The 13,536-nt window shown below is 40.5% G+C and overlaps 1 protein-coding gene across 1 annotated transcript in view; it reads left to right on the top strand.

The window, feature by feature from the left end:
• ptprua (protein tyrosine phosphatase receptor type Ua) overlaps positions 1–13,536 on the top strand; it is a 246,712-nt gene that overhangs the window by 193,875 nt on the left and 39,301 nt on the right. The window contains exons 14-17 of the mRNA XM_034125463.1: positions 5,138–5,276; positions 7,319–7,348; positions 7,875–8,035; positions 8,649–8,836. Coding sequence (XP_033981354.1) covers positions 5,138–5,276; positions 7,319–7,348; positions 7,875–8,035; positions 8,649–8,836 — 518 coding nt within the window. The remainder of the gene's footprint in view (positions 1–5,137; positions 5,277–7,318; positions 7,349–7,874; positions 8,036–8,648; positions 8,837–13,536) is intronic.

A 13,536-nucleotide genomic window follows, 5' to 3' on the forward strand; every position in this document is an offset into this window, starting at 1 on the left:
ACTTCCTCCACATATTGATGAATTTAGCCAAATGAAGGTTTCGAAAAAGCCCTTTTTCAAAGAAATGAAGTAAACAATACCAATACCAGTGAAACACCACAATTCACTATTTCTCACATGAAGGAGCATAACCCTAACCCTAACCCCTAACCCTAACCCATATGTTATTCAAAATACACTCTTTTAATGTAGTACTTAAATGCAACATAGTTTAATTAAACCTCCGTTAACGCTAGCTAAAGCTGCCCATTTGCGCGGTTTGTAAATTGACAATGAAGCCAATAAAATAACGGCGCGACACCATTATAGCGGTACATTACACATGTTTTTTTTAAATGAACAATTGTGTAGTGCTGTGTTTACTGGAGCAATCCCAATTTGTGGCTTTTGCATCATCCGGGTAGTCATAGTGCCTTTTGCCATACCTTGCTCACTTAAACCAGCATGTAATTAAAGTGACTCTTTACTTTTAGAGAAATGTGTTGTTGAAAATGTAGTTTTATCAGATACTGTCAGATTTTCGGGATTCAATCATGGACTTGGTACCAAAGAATCAGTCATGCAGTCACGCCTGATCTGATTTGATCTTAAAGTGGACCTATCATGCTATATTTAAATGATATATTGTAGGGCCATACCTATATAAGGCATATTTATACGTTTCTGTTTTCAAAATACCAAACAGATCATGCATTTTAGCCATGCCTCATTTCGCTCTATTTGCTGTTTGCTGTCTACGGGGCTGATTCTGTGAGACCACGCCCCCCTGCAGGAGAGGGGAGCCGTGCTCTGATCAAGTCAAGAGGGGGAGAAAAAAAGATCTCCGTCCTCCTGTTTTATTATATTGTTATAGGCCTATAGAGTCGTTATTCATTTGTTTTAAAGCTCAATAAATAACAAAGAAGACCTTTGACCGGCACTTTTCTAATTTTGTCCGGAAGATTTAAACTTTAACGGACATCTTGACCGGCGAAAGAAACTGAAACTGAAACTCTGCCGCACGGTCTCCTCGTTCCTTGGAAGAGGCGGAGAGGTGGGTGTTTGTCATCTGCTGGCAGACTACAGCGCCACTTACAGGCCTGGCATATGTACTACAGTGTCTCCAGTGCTTTCGAGCGGCAATGGCCGGCCGTGGCCCAACCCCACATTCCCCTGATAGGTGGAGAGTTGGCCCAATAGCCGTAGCGCCACTTCTGTGACGTCATTGAAGTGTTCAAATCTGGATCAGTCTGTATCAGATCCGTTGCAGCCCCTTTTTTTAGAGATTTGGGTATGGAGGAAAATAGAGAGGGTTGTGTTTTCTGACACTTGGTGAGTTCCCTGGAACACCGGGGACACATATTCATGTATAAAAGACGTACAAAAGTGCATGATAGGTCCCCTTTAAAAACAAACTTCTGTGCTACCGTCAAACCCTTCCTGCTGAAACGCTGACCATTCCTGACTGCTCTCTATTTCCTGAAGAGGTCAACACTTGCAGTCTGAAGAACAACTTTATTGTGATAGCAGCACATTTCAGCTTAAGGCCTCCATCATAAAAACACATTACAGAAGAGCCTTCCTCTGCAATGTGCTGTGTAATGTTATCCCACAGGATTTTCTTTTGCAGGACCCCTTGCTTGATTTGGTGCAATGAAATTTACAGCGATAGCCAATTTCTAAAAATGTCCCCCTAAAAGCAGAATGACTCAGTGTGATGTGTGTGATTATTGCAGGGCTGTCAGACTGCATTGTCTGCCAGGAGCTACAGACAGCAGCAGCTTATCGAGCCATTCTCACTGTAGAGGCGTTTTATTTCTCCTTCCAGCTGCAGACAAAGGTTGCCAAACATCCCATCGTGAAGCATCCTGTCTTTTTTTTTATATATATAAAATACTGAGATGTTGTCCGGCATGTCTTGACAGCTCATGTCAGAAATTGGAGACATGATTCACTCTTTATTCTGTGTTTTATATTCAGCCGCCAGATGTTGTCCCTCACTCAGACTCTATATGTAGATATGATTTGGTTCTGTAATCAACAGGACAATTAGAGAATCCCTGCAATGGAAAATAAGAAGTCAGCTTTGGACAAATGTGTCACTTTTTGCATTATTTTTGTGCACAAGACATATCAAATACGTTTTGAGACCCACAAATATCCACCTATTCCTAATTGCAATGCTCTCATGTTGTCTTTAGTATACCTTTTAGCCATTTGTGGAGATGTTTTGAATTCCTTTGGCACACAAAAGGTGTACTGCTTTATTCCCCACCTTTTTGTTTTCTCCTCAGTGAGGTTGATGAAGAGCGTAGTAATAATACTATTATATATAAAAGAAAAATGCACCTTTGGGGGATGAAGCACAGCAGGAAGCCCGGATGATTCATAGAGACAGAAATGCACTGAGAGTGTGACATCCGGGTGGGAGGGAATTAGCTGCAGGAATGAGAGCATGCATCATTTTGGGGAGATAAGAGCGTCGTTTTCTGAAGCTGAACTGGATGTGTAGCGACCTCTAACACACCTCCCTCTCTGAGTGAGCATCCTGTCAGAGCTCTGCAGGAACATTGGCGGGATTACTGTACAGACTCCATCAGGATCCCTCTTTGTATCCGTCGCTTATTGTATAAATTAGACTTGAAAGACTGGTGAGCTGCCGACTTTAAAGCATTACGGTGATATGGAGATGTTATCACCAGGCAGCTCAATGCATGATAACTATAAGGAAGCCCACCTCTGTGAGAGGGAGGCTGAGTATTACCATCTCAGGTACTTATACTGCAGGTTAGGGAACAACATGGCGGCTGTGTGCAGAAATATGAAATTCATGACTTCTTTTTTGACATACGGAAGCCCTGAAAGGACAATGACACTTTTGATGCTTCTATGTTCTAAGTCTGATCTAAATGGTTTTCTCTCCTGTGTGTTTGACTTAAGATCAGGTGAAAATATATGTTGCTAGTGTTCTGTAACACTATGAAGACAAGGTACATATACTGAACTGCAAGTTATGTCACATTCTTCTTTGGCTAGGAATTCGTTTTTGGAGAAAAGCATGACAAATATTTCAGCAAAACCAACCTATTTTCCAAATGAAAAATATGAAGAACTTGAAAAGATAATCCCAGAAAAAAAATATTTGAACCTCTTACGTTATTCAATAACCAATCTTCTTTTCTTACTTGCCTCTCAAGGCTTCCATACATACATGACCACTATGGCACAACATCAAAAAAACAGTTTGTGCTGACGATCCCACAATGCATTGCATCGCAGTTTATATGTGTAGAGATGATGCGAGACAACACCTGTCAGTGTTGACGTACAGAGATGATGATTCATAAATGTCCTGAGGGATTTCAGTCTGCACACTCCATGATGCTCCAATGAAAACGTTATTTAAAAGTCAAACTTACCTAAGATCCTGACGCACATTTCACATTACATCAGACACATTACATTCTTTTTGTTGCATCATATAAAACATTCACAGTGGTTTTCTTTGTCAGATATCTGAGTTATTCCTCTCCTCTCTTTTATTTCAATCTCAATCGTTATGTATTTATATAGATCAGGGGTTTTCAAAGTGTGGGAAGGTGAGCCTCCCCTCAGAGAACATAAGAACAGCCGCGCCCCCCCCTCCCAATTATTATTGCTATTATTATTATTATTATTATTATTATTATTATTATTATTATTGTCGTTGTTGCTATAATGCAGGGGTATTGTTATCCAGTGGAAAGTCCTTACCTACTGGCCTAGTTAAATCAAAGTGCTTACTTTTTTTTGGCTGGGCAGTGTAGTTTTACACACCGTCTTATTTGACTTTCTCAGGACTTAAAACTGTTTTTTGGGGGCAGACCCCCACAAAGAAAAAAATATATTTACACACGTAAGGTCATCATCTTAATAATAATACTAAATGGAATTTATAAAGCGCCTTTCACGGGACCCAAGGTTGCTGAATCTGATCTTAACAGTTTGTTATGCTCATCGAGTCATCCGTGAGCAGAGCATCAAGTTGGCATGCCTATAACCGCTGAATGCGTCGATTACCATGTTGTTCAGCAAAACGCCTCACAAACGGATTAAGATCTAAAGCTTTAGTGGGTTTTGATTCAATGCTGAGTACAGCCAAACTTGACAGTCTCTTCTCTGTCATTGTAGACCGCAAATACCTCATTCCTTCCGTCTACTTGGGTCCGAATGATTCTCGTTTTGCGCCGTCCCGTTCAAATTAAATCGCCGCCAATCACATTTCCTCGCTCGCGCCAGGGCCGGGGGAGGGGGTTACAAGACTCGCGTCTTGTGCTGCATTCACTTGCACTCGGACATTAAGGATTTTCTCTCATAAATGTCCGATGAGCCACAACTTTTATTTCAAAACAAAGCTGCCAACTGGGGTAGCAAGGCTATTTTTAGGGTGGCAGTTGCCACCCCATGCCACCCCGGTAGATCCGCCCCTGCTTGACCGGTACTTGCTTTTGATCAAAGTCAATGCGTAAAACGCGCACTCACACAGGTAGGCGGAGGTGAAGGGAATGAGCACTTGTACAGCCTTTTTGTCGAGGTGGGGGAACTCGGTCTCCACAGACAGCCAAAAGTCTGCAAGTGACGTTTTCTGCCAGACGCTGTCTCCTCTCTCACTTTAGGTAACTAAGGTAACTTCACAAAAAATCGATCCATGTTGCCGCTCGCATAAAGTTAGCTGAAGTTAACTAGCTGAAATTCTCGTAATTTTCTTCTCACGCTGCGCCTCCCCTGACGCTCTCTGGCGCCCCCCCGGGGAGGCGTGCCTCACACTTTGAAAACCGCTGATATAGTACATTTAAAACATCCTCAGTTGAGCAAAGTGCTGTAAAGGGAATACATACTATATCAAATAACACAATGGGAGTAAAATAATAAAACAATAAATAAAAACATAATAAAAAGCACAATAACTAGAAACATATAAAAACACATACAAATGTAAAAATGTTATGTTAACTATGAACAAGTCATTTAAACATCAGACTTACCTAAGATCCTGACGCACAATTCACATTTCACATTACATCAGACACATTACATGTTTTTGTTGCATCATATAAAACATTCACAGTGGTTGTCTTTGTCATATCTTATTCCTCTCATCTCGTTTGACTCCCTGCAGCTGCCTGTAAGGACTCCAAGCGAGCGCTGGAGGTTTCCCAGCATGCCGAGGACATGGGCCTGATCCTGGGGGCCTGCGCCGGGGGCCTGGTGGTCCTCATCCTGCTGCTGGGGGCCATCGTCATCATCGTGAAGAAGGGGTGAGTGTCTGTTAAAAAGTGGGGCTTTAACGCTCTCAACACTCATTGTTCCCGTGCAGCCGATCCAGAGCAGTGCATTTATCTCCATCCCAGTTGGCAGCCAGGGTCTATTGAAGAAAGCATTTTGGCAGAGAGTGAATTACAACCAGAGTTAGTGGAATGGTAGAGCATTAATCCTAAAAACTCTCTCCGCCGCCGCCTCAGCCAAGCTTTTGTGTTTCATCTCATCTTTTAATTTCAAGGTCTGCGTGCTTTGGCTGAGCACATTCAAACGCTGCAGAGCTCGCTGGCTGCTCTCCACCTGCAAATTACCTCCGCCGCCCGACGCACCTGCAGTTTGTTCTTCCTTGCAGTCGCCAGGCGGCGGAGCAACGCTCATCTGGGTGTGAAATATTTCATCAAGGGGCATGTTATTCCATTGCCCACTCAATTACATGAGGCGAGCAGCTGTGAGGTGCCAGTGGATGGGCTGGTAATTGGTTAGGAAGGTTGTTTTTTTTTTTTGGAAAGGGAACTTTTTCCGCCCTGAGGGATTTTCTCACGGAGAATAGAAGCAGAGTGAATGGATGTCTGGAAGAAGTCAGGGACTGATAACATTCAGAGGCATAAAATGAGACAGCCACATAGGGGAGGACGTGTTTATATTCAGCCACCAGATGTTGTCAACCATGAACAGTTAGACGGTATGTGTGAATGAGATTGGGTTGACAATTAGAGATCCCCTGTAATACAAGAGAAGAAGACATTTAAAAAAAATATGGGCATGCTGCACAAGCTTTGGACTAATTTGGCAATTTGTATCGCATCAGACATAACAAATCGGTTTGGAGACACATTAATATCCAACTATACCTTATTGCAATCCGGTCATTTTGTTTTGAAGTACTTTAAAGCACATTTTAGCCGTTTTTGTAGAGTTTTTGGATAGATTTGGCACTCAAAAGATGCCAAGAAACACAGCTTACTAACTGCCTTCTAAAACCTTAATGCTTTAATATATCAACCTGAAATGTTGTAGATTTGTGAGCAAGAAGTGTGGGAATCTGAAAATGTAAACTTGAAAGACTTCGGATTTTAGATTTGTAAGACAATTAAGATTTTAGTACGCGCACAAGTTAAAAAGCGAGTGAATTTGTATCGTTTTTTGAGAATGTGAAATTCCTTAGTAAATTAAATAATATATGATTTACTGATTTTAGTTTGTTCTTCAATTTAAAGAGCCCCTATTCTGCTTTTTGGAGTTTTCCCTTTCCAGGCAGTTTGAGAAAAATAGAGACCTTTTTGAACATTAAAGGTGGGGTATGTAATTTATTTCAGAAACACTTGTTGTTATATTCCATGGAATGCTCTTAACATCCCGATAGCAATGAATATCTTAAGTGCTTTGACAAAAAATACATAAAAAAAAGTCATCTGTGGAAGCCGTAATACTGTAAAAAGCACGACCAATCATTTTAGCCGGCCCGGCTAAAATAACTGGATGGCCTACCTGCCTGTCAGCCTTCCATCTGTGCACAAACTTATCTCGTGCCCTCATTGGTCATGTGCGCGTTCGTGTGTGTTGGAGGAGGGGCTCTAGGAAGTGGCCGATTTTTTCCGGTTGTGTATTTTCAAATTCTAGCGCACTCGACCTGGTTTCTCCAAAATTACCTACCCCACCTTTAAAGCATGGAAACATGTCACATAGAGAAACTAAATACTGATATGAACCTGAACATCAGCAGAATATGAGCTCTATTGTGATGCTTTTAAAACGTTTACTGCAGGTTACGGTTATGGAAACGCAAAAGCATCCTAAAAACAGCCAAATAAATTCATCAAATTCCCAATAACCTCAGAAAAAGTCACGTGTTCATGGCTGGTTTTCGCTGTGCGGCCGCTCTTCCCTCCAGGCTTCGCTTCATGATTGCTTGCTGACAACATTTCAACGCACTAAGCATCTTCATTGATCCTCCTGATGCCCGTCATGATAAACCATAGTCACCTCTCTTTTTTTTTTTCTCCTGGCTCTCTCTGTCTCTCTCCTCCTTCATGCTAATCAGAAGGGACTTCTATCCTTACCCTTACTACCCGTAAGTTACTCCTTTATCCATCTTGCACCCTAACGCCATCTTTCCCCCCTTTGCTTGCCCTTCATTCGCTGAAAAAACTGAAATGTTGACTTTAATGAAATGCATTAAGTTGAATCTAATATTTAGTATTTGACTTTAATGTTATTGCTTTCTACTAACCTAATACAGCTATGTAACATTTGTTGACATTTAATTAAAGTCAACACGCAGTGTAGGACAGTGGAAATGAGCCTTGTTATCTCACCTCATCCTCCAGTATAGACGCCTCTTCCTCCTCCTCTTCCTCCTCCTTTCACCACACCACTTCCACTCTGCTGCTATCACCAAATCGCACTTTCCCCTTTGTGCAGTTTCAATCTTGCAGCCCTTTATATTTCCCCCCCGTCAGTCCAATTTCTCATCTCCTCACCCGCCCTCCTTTCCTTTTATTTCCTTATCTCTTTGCCTCTCATTCTCTATTATCACTCCCTATCCTCCCCCCCCGTCTCTCTGTCTCTCCCAACCACCTCTCTCTGTCTCTGTACAGTAGGAAGAAGGTGGCCATCAACAAGGCGGCCATGTCCTACAGGCAGGAGAAGGGTCGGAAGCTGAGCTCGCTGGACTGCAGCATGACGGAGCAGAGCACCTTGCAGCAGGACGAGAGGATGGCCAACTCCTTCATGGACGCCCACGGGTGCAACACTCGCAGTAAGACAGCGCAGAACATATGGGTGCTCTCGAGAAAAGTGTCGGAAGAGAGAGGACAATCCTGCTTCCTGACCTACAGCCATGTTTAGTTTCAAGCATGCCAAAGCTGCTCTGAATCAGAATCAGGAAATGTTATTTTTGAGGAAGAAAAAAGACGGAATAAAGGTATTTGTAAAATTATGTAAAATATATAATATATCCAGAAGTACAATACAGATATACACATAAGAAGTTAAGTAATACATAAAATACATAAGATACAATAAAATATGTATATAAAACATAAAAAGTGTCTGAAGAGAGAGAATTAATTGAAAGATGGAAAAATATATATATAAAATAAAATAAAGTAAATAAACATAACAACTGAAAAGATCACTAAAATATTCAAACAAAAAAAAAATAGTAGTATAAGAAAATACAAAGTTGAAGTAAGAAAGTGCAGCAAAAAGATCAGATTTAAAAATAATAAATAAATAACATCTTATATATACAGAGCACACAGACTTATTTTCCTTTAGACTGATCACGTAAAGTTTAAATTTCCTTATAAAAGGAGATTGTGTCGCAGAGTGCATGATTTTGATCTGAGTGTGTGTGTGTGTGTTTCCAGCCGAGCAGCGCAGCTCGGTGAACGAGTCGAGCAGCTTGCTGGGCGGCTCTCCGCAGCGCCACAGTCGCAGGAAGAGCTCTCCGTATCACACGGGTCAGCTGCACCCTGCTGTGAGGGTGGCTGACCTCCTGCAGCACATCAACCAGATGAAGACCGCCGAGGGGTACGGATTCAAGCAGGAGTACGAGGTGAGCAGGAGGAGGAGGACAGGAAGATATTCAAGTAAAGTCAAGGCTTGGAGGGATAGGTATCTGAATTATGAAGTTTTATCAGAATTCTGAGAGTTTAGGAAAAAGGTCAGATGTTTGTGATTTCTTAGAAAAATAATCTAAATGTTGAGATTTTCTGAAAAAAGTCTGAATTTTTAGATTTTCAAAAAACAGTTAGAATTCTTACATTTTCAGAAAAGTCAGAATTTTCAGAAAAGTCAGAATGTTGAGATTATCAGAAAAATAATAAGATTTGGGGGATTTTTTCGAAAAAAGTCAGAAAGTTGAGATATTCCAAAAAAAAAAGTCAAAATGTTGTGATTTTCAGAAAAGTCAGCATTTTTGATTTTCAGCAAAAAGTCAGAATTTTTTTGATTTTCAGCAAATAGTCATAATCTTGAGATAAACATTTTTTTTTTAATGTTGAGATTTTCTGAAAAAGTCAACATTTTCTGATTTTCAGAAGAAAAGCCAGAATTCTGGGATTTTCAGAAAAATATTTGGATTTTAAAAATAAAATAAAAATGTTTATTTTCAGAAAGGAAACAGTCAGAATTTAGATTTAATTCCTCCAACCCCTCGACCACCCTCGTCTCCAGCTGGTATAGAAAAGGTGTGAAAACGACAGTACAGATGGCATCATTTACACCCTTGTATTTGCAGTTTTATTGAAGAGAGCCCATCATTGTGTGACTGCAAACAAATACTTAAATATTCATCAGCAACCTCCATCTACATTACAGCAACAACTAAACTTTATTATGAAGTCCTACACATCAACCTTTTGTGATGAGTCTTGTTTTTGCACTTCCACCTGAAGGATGCCAGATGCACTTTTTCCATTCATTAAAATCCCTGAGGGGCCAACAGACCCCCCCCCTTCTCACCAAAATCAATATGTGGGCCGCTCTTTCTCTCCTCGGTCTGGCTACCTATCGCCTGGAGAAATAAAGGAGATGAAGGGGGATCACTGCACTGCACTGTCAGACTTCATAACCCTTATTTCCCACAGGGTCGAGCTGCTGCCATTGATCAGACATGTTGCAATGCATTGTGGGTGGGTGGGTGAATGAATTGGGCACCTTGGTGTGGGTCGTGATTCTGTATTTGTTGTGCTTGGAAAACCAACATCTGGAACCAGAGCTGGTGAATAAACATGTCGACAGAAAGCATGTAATCCTCCATGAAGGATGCAGCCCTCCTGGGTAAATCTGTCATATTGTTTTCACCTGGATCTGCATCGCCCCCCCCCCCCCCCCCTCCTCAAACACTGCAGAATGACGATATGATGGAGAGCTCGAGCTATTATGTAAAGCCCAACCCATGACAATAACCTGTTTGATTGTTTGAAAGATATTTTATACCGTCTAACTCTTAGGAGACGACTTATCGTTTTCAAAGAGAACATTAGCCGCCTTTAGCTTAGCGGTGGTGACGTGAAGTCGTGTGACCAACATTCATTCAGTCTAGGGAAGATCTGTTTGGTCATTAAAGCTGCATTAGTCAATATTTTGCTAATGTTTTAGCCTTAGCTAAATATGTGCAGATTGGAACATAATATAAAAAACTGACTTGTGTTTCTTAAAGACCTCAAACTAATCTTTTTATGGCAATTGTTCGAAATTGTGTCAGTTATCAGATGACACTGATGCCTAATATTCTGTCATACAATCTTATTTAAGCGATATATGTCAGAATCATATCATTATTTTTTACAGAATGTATAAATGATGGACAATAATTGGTTCCTTCTGGATGGCATTACAAAGAAAGAATGAGGAGATTTTCAGAAAAAAGTCATAATTAGTAGATTTTCAGAGAAGAGTCTGAATTTCCGATTTTCCGAGTTAATCCAAATTTTGCGATTTTCCAAAAAAAGTCAGAATTCTTACAAAGTCGGAATTTTCTGAAGAAATTATGAATTTTCCGATTCTCAGAAAAAGTCTGAATGTTGTGATTAGAAAAATAAAGTAAAAATTGAGATTTAAAAAACAAATCTGAATTTGGGTTTTTTCAGAAAAATTCAAAATGTTGTGTCGTGGTTTAAAAGGCTCGAAGACACGTAAAAAAAGAAAAGAAATACCAATGGATTCTTGTCTAGTTCTTGGATATGCTCCTGTAAACGTACATTTCTTTTATTTGCTATTGTTTTTTTACTTCTCTATTTATCTGTAATTATTTCTTCAGTCTTTGTGCTGCTGATACACTCTGGGGATCAATAGAGGCTTATATGATCTTATCTTAGTCATGAATACTTATTGAGTTGTACTTTGAAATTTGCAACCACATTTTTAAGCTTTCAGTGTTGAGCATTTCGAATCTAATAGAGAATAAATAAATAAAGTAAAGCTCCGTGAAGGTGGAATGGTTTGTGTGGTGGGGGCTGGACAAAGGTGGGTTTGTTAGTCAGGATTAGATCAGACATTACCTGCCGAGTGACAGATGAAATCCTCCAATCAGAGAGCTGTCGGGTCTCAGGTGGTCCCACTTTGGTCCTTCTTTACACAGGGAGGGGATATCGGTGGATGAAAGACAGCAGAATGTGAGCCTGAATTTGCTTTCCAATATAGCAGGAAGATCTGAACGTGACTTTAAATAACTCAAGCCATGCCTGACCACGCTTATATTACACTTTTTAAAAAACGTATCTGCTGCAAGTGTCTAAAGACAGAGGGTGTTGTATGCGGTGCAGAGCGTAGACAGATTTCTAATTTATATATTGGGTTGTATAAATAAAGTCTGATTGGATTTTTTTAATGGATACCATAAGAGGCAAGTGAGGGAAATTAAACATTCTCTACGTCTAAGTCTCCAAGATTTCAAGCCCTTTTTTAATCTATAAAGCAGGTGGGGAAAATAAGTTGGGATATATTTTCTTAGATCATAATTTATTTTAAGAAAAAAAAGGCAGCTTATTTATTAAAAGAAAAGTTGTCATGTAGATTTCAATTGCTCCATACGCTCTAAGGGCAAGGTACAGTATTTTGCGCAGAATAAATTATATTTCGGGCCAAATTGCATTACAGTAATGTTAATTAACTTACAAACTCACAACATACATGTAGCTGTGTTCAAAGTGCATGAATACATGAACAATTGTCTAAAAAAAGGAATGTGTTATAGTAATTGTCCTATTCAGGTCTCTTTCAGACAAAAAAAGTATCACAACAACACAAAGAAATTCCCATGCCAAAACCTTATCAGATATAAAGAAAAAATATTTGACCGACAATCTTTGCAGAACGTTTTTTAAGTAGTTCTCAAGTTATAAACACAGGAAAGAGAAAATGGTTTACATCAGATTGGAAAACGTATTTCTCTCTCTAGTCTTCCGTATTTCTCACATAAACCATTGATTTACGTTCAATGACTCATCTCCTTGCACCAGCAGCAGGTTTAGTAGATGTCATAAACAGCTGTCTCAGATTTAGCAGTTTAACAGAGGTGTTATAGCGCGATGGTTCCTTATAGCAGCGAGCCTCACACTGTGTTCAGAATAAGAATGTCTGCGCTCTCCATGCAGCGAGTCGTCTCTTCGCTGTTGATGTGGCAGATGTCTGTTGATGACTTGGCAAGATGCTATAATGGAGAAGTTGTTCAGACAACCTCAGGGGTTGGAGCACATCAACAAAGTCATCTCTTTAGAGAGTGAAGGAATGAGACATAAAACCCTTAGTCAGCATTTTAGCACTTTCAGTTCCCTCGTCTCAAAGTTTTTTCTAAATGTTTTTGTTTAGAAACCTGAAAGCCATCTTTAGCTTAGCGGTGGTGAAGTGAAGTCATGTGACCGTGCTGTAGTTCCTTTATAGCCTAACATTAGCCTCCTTTAGCTTAGCGGTGGTGAAGTGAAGTCATGTGACCGTGCTGTAGTTCCTTTATAGCCTAACATTAGCCTCCTTTAGCTTAGCGGTGGTGAAGTGAAGTCATGTGACCGCGCTGTAGTTCCTTTATAGCCCAACATTAGCTACCTTTAGCTTAGCGGTGGTGACGTGAAGTCATGTGACCATGCTGTAGTTCCTTTATAGCCCAACATTAGCCACCTTTAGCTTAGCGGTGGTGAAGTGAAGTCATGTGACCGCGCTGTAGTTCCTTTATAGCCTAACATTAGCCTCCTTTAGCTTAGCGGTGGTGAAGTGAAGTCATGTGACCGTGCTGTAGTTCCTTTATAGCCTAACATTAGCCTCCTTTAGCTTAGCGGTGGTGAAGTGAAGTCATGTGACCGTGCTGTAGTTCCTTTATAGCCTAACATTAGCCTCCTTTAGCTTAGCGGTGGTGAAGTGAAGTCATGTGACCGCGCTGTAGTTCCTTTATAGCCCAACATTAGCTACCTTTAGCTTAGCGGTGGTGACGTGAAGTCATGTGACCATGCTGTAGTTCCTTTATAGCCCAACATTAGCCACCTTTAGCTTAGCGGTGGTGACGTGAAGTCATGTGACCGTGCTGTAGTTCCTTTATAGCCCAACATTAGCCACCTTTAGCTTAGCAGTGGTGACGTGAAATCATGTGGTGTTAATATGTAGAGATTATCCTGCTGGACAAAACGTTTAAGTATCGTTTGTTTGCCATTGAAAAGTCCCATTGATTTTTTGTCATGGGAATCCTTGTGATCCTAATTTTTATGGTTCTGCCTACAAAAATGCTTCATGCCTGCATCTCTCAATCGTGAAAATATTCTTTTT

This window comes from Trematomus bernacchii, unplaced genomic scaffold (assembly GCF_902827165.1).
Source record: "Trematomus bernacchii unplaced genomic scaffold, fTreBer1.1, whole genome shotgun sequence".
NCBI lineage: Eukaryota > Metazoa > Chordata > Actinopteri > Perciformes > Nototheniidae > Trematomus > Trematomus bernacchii.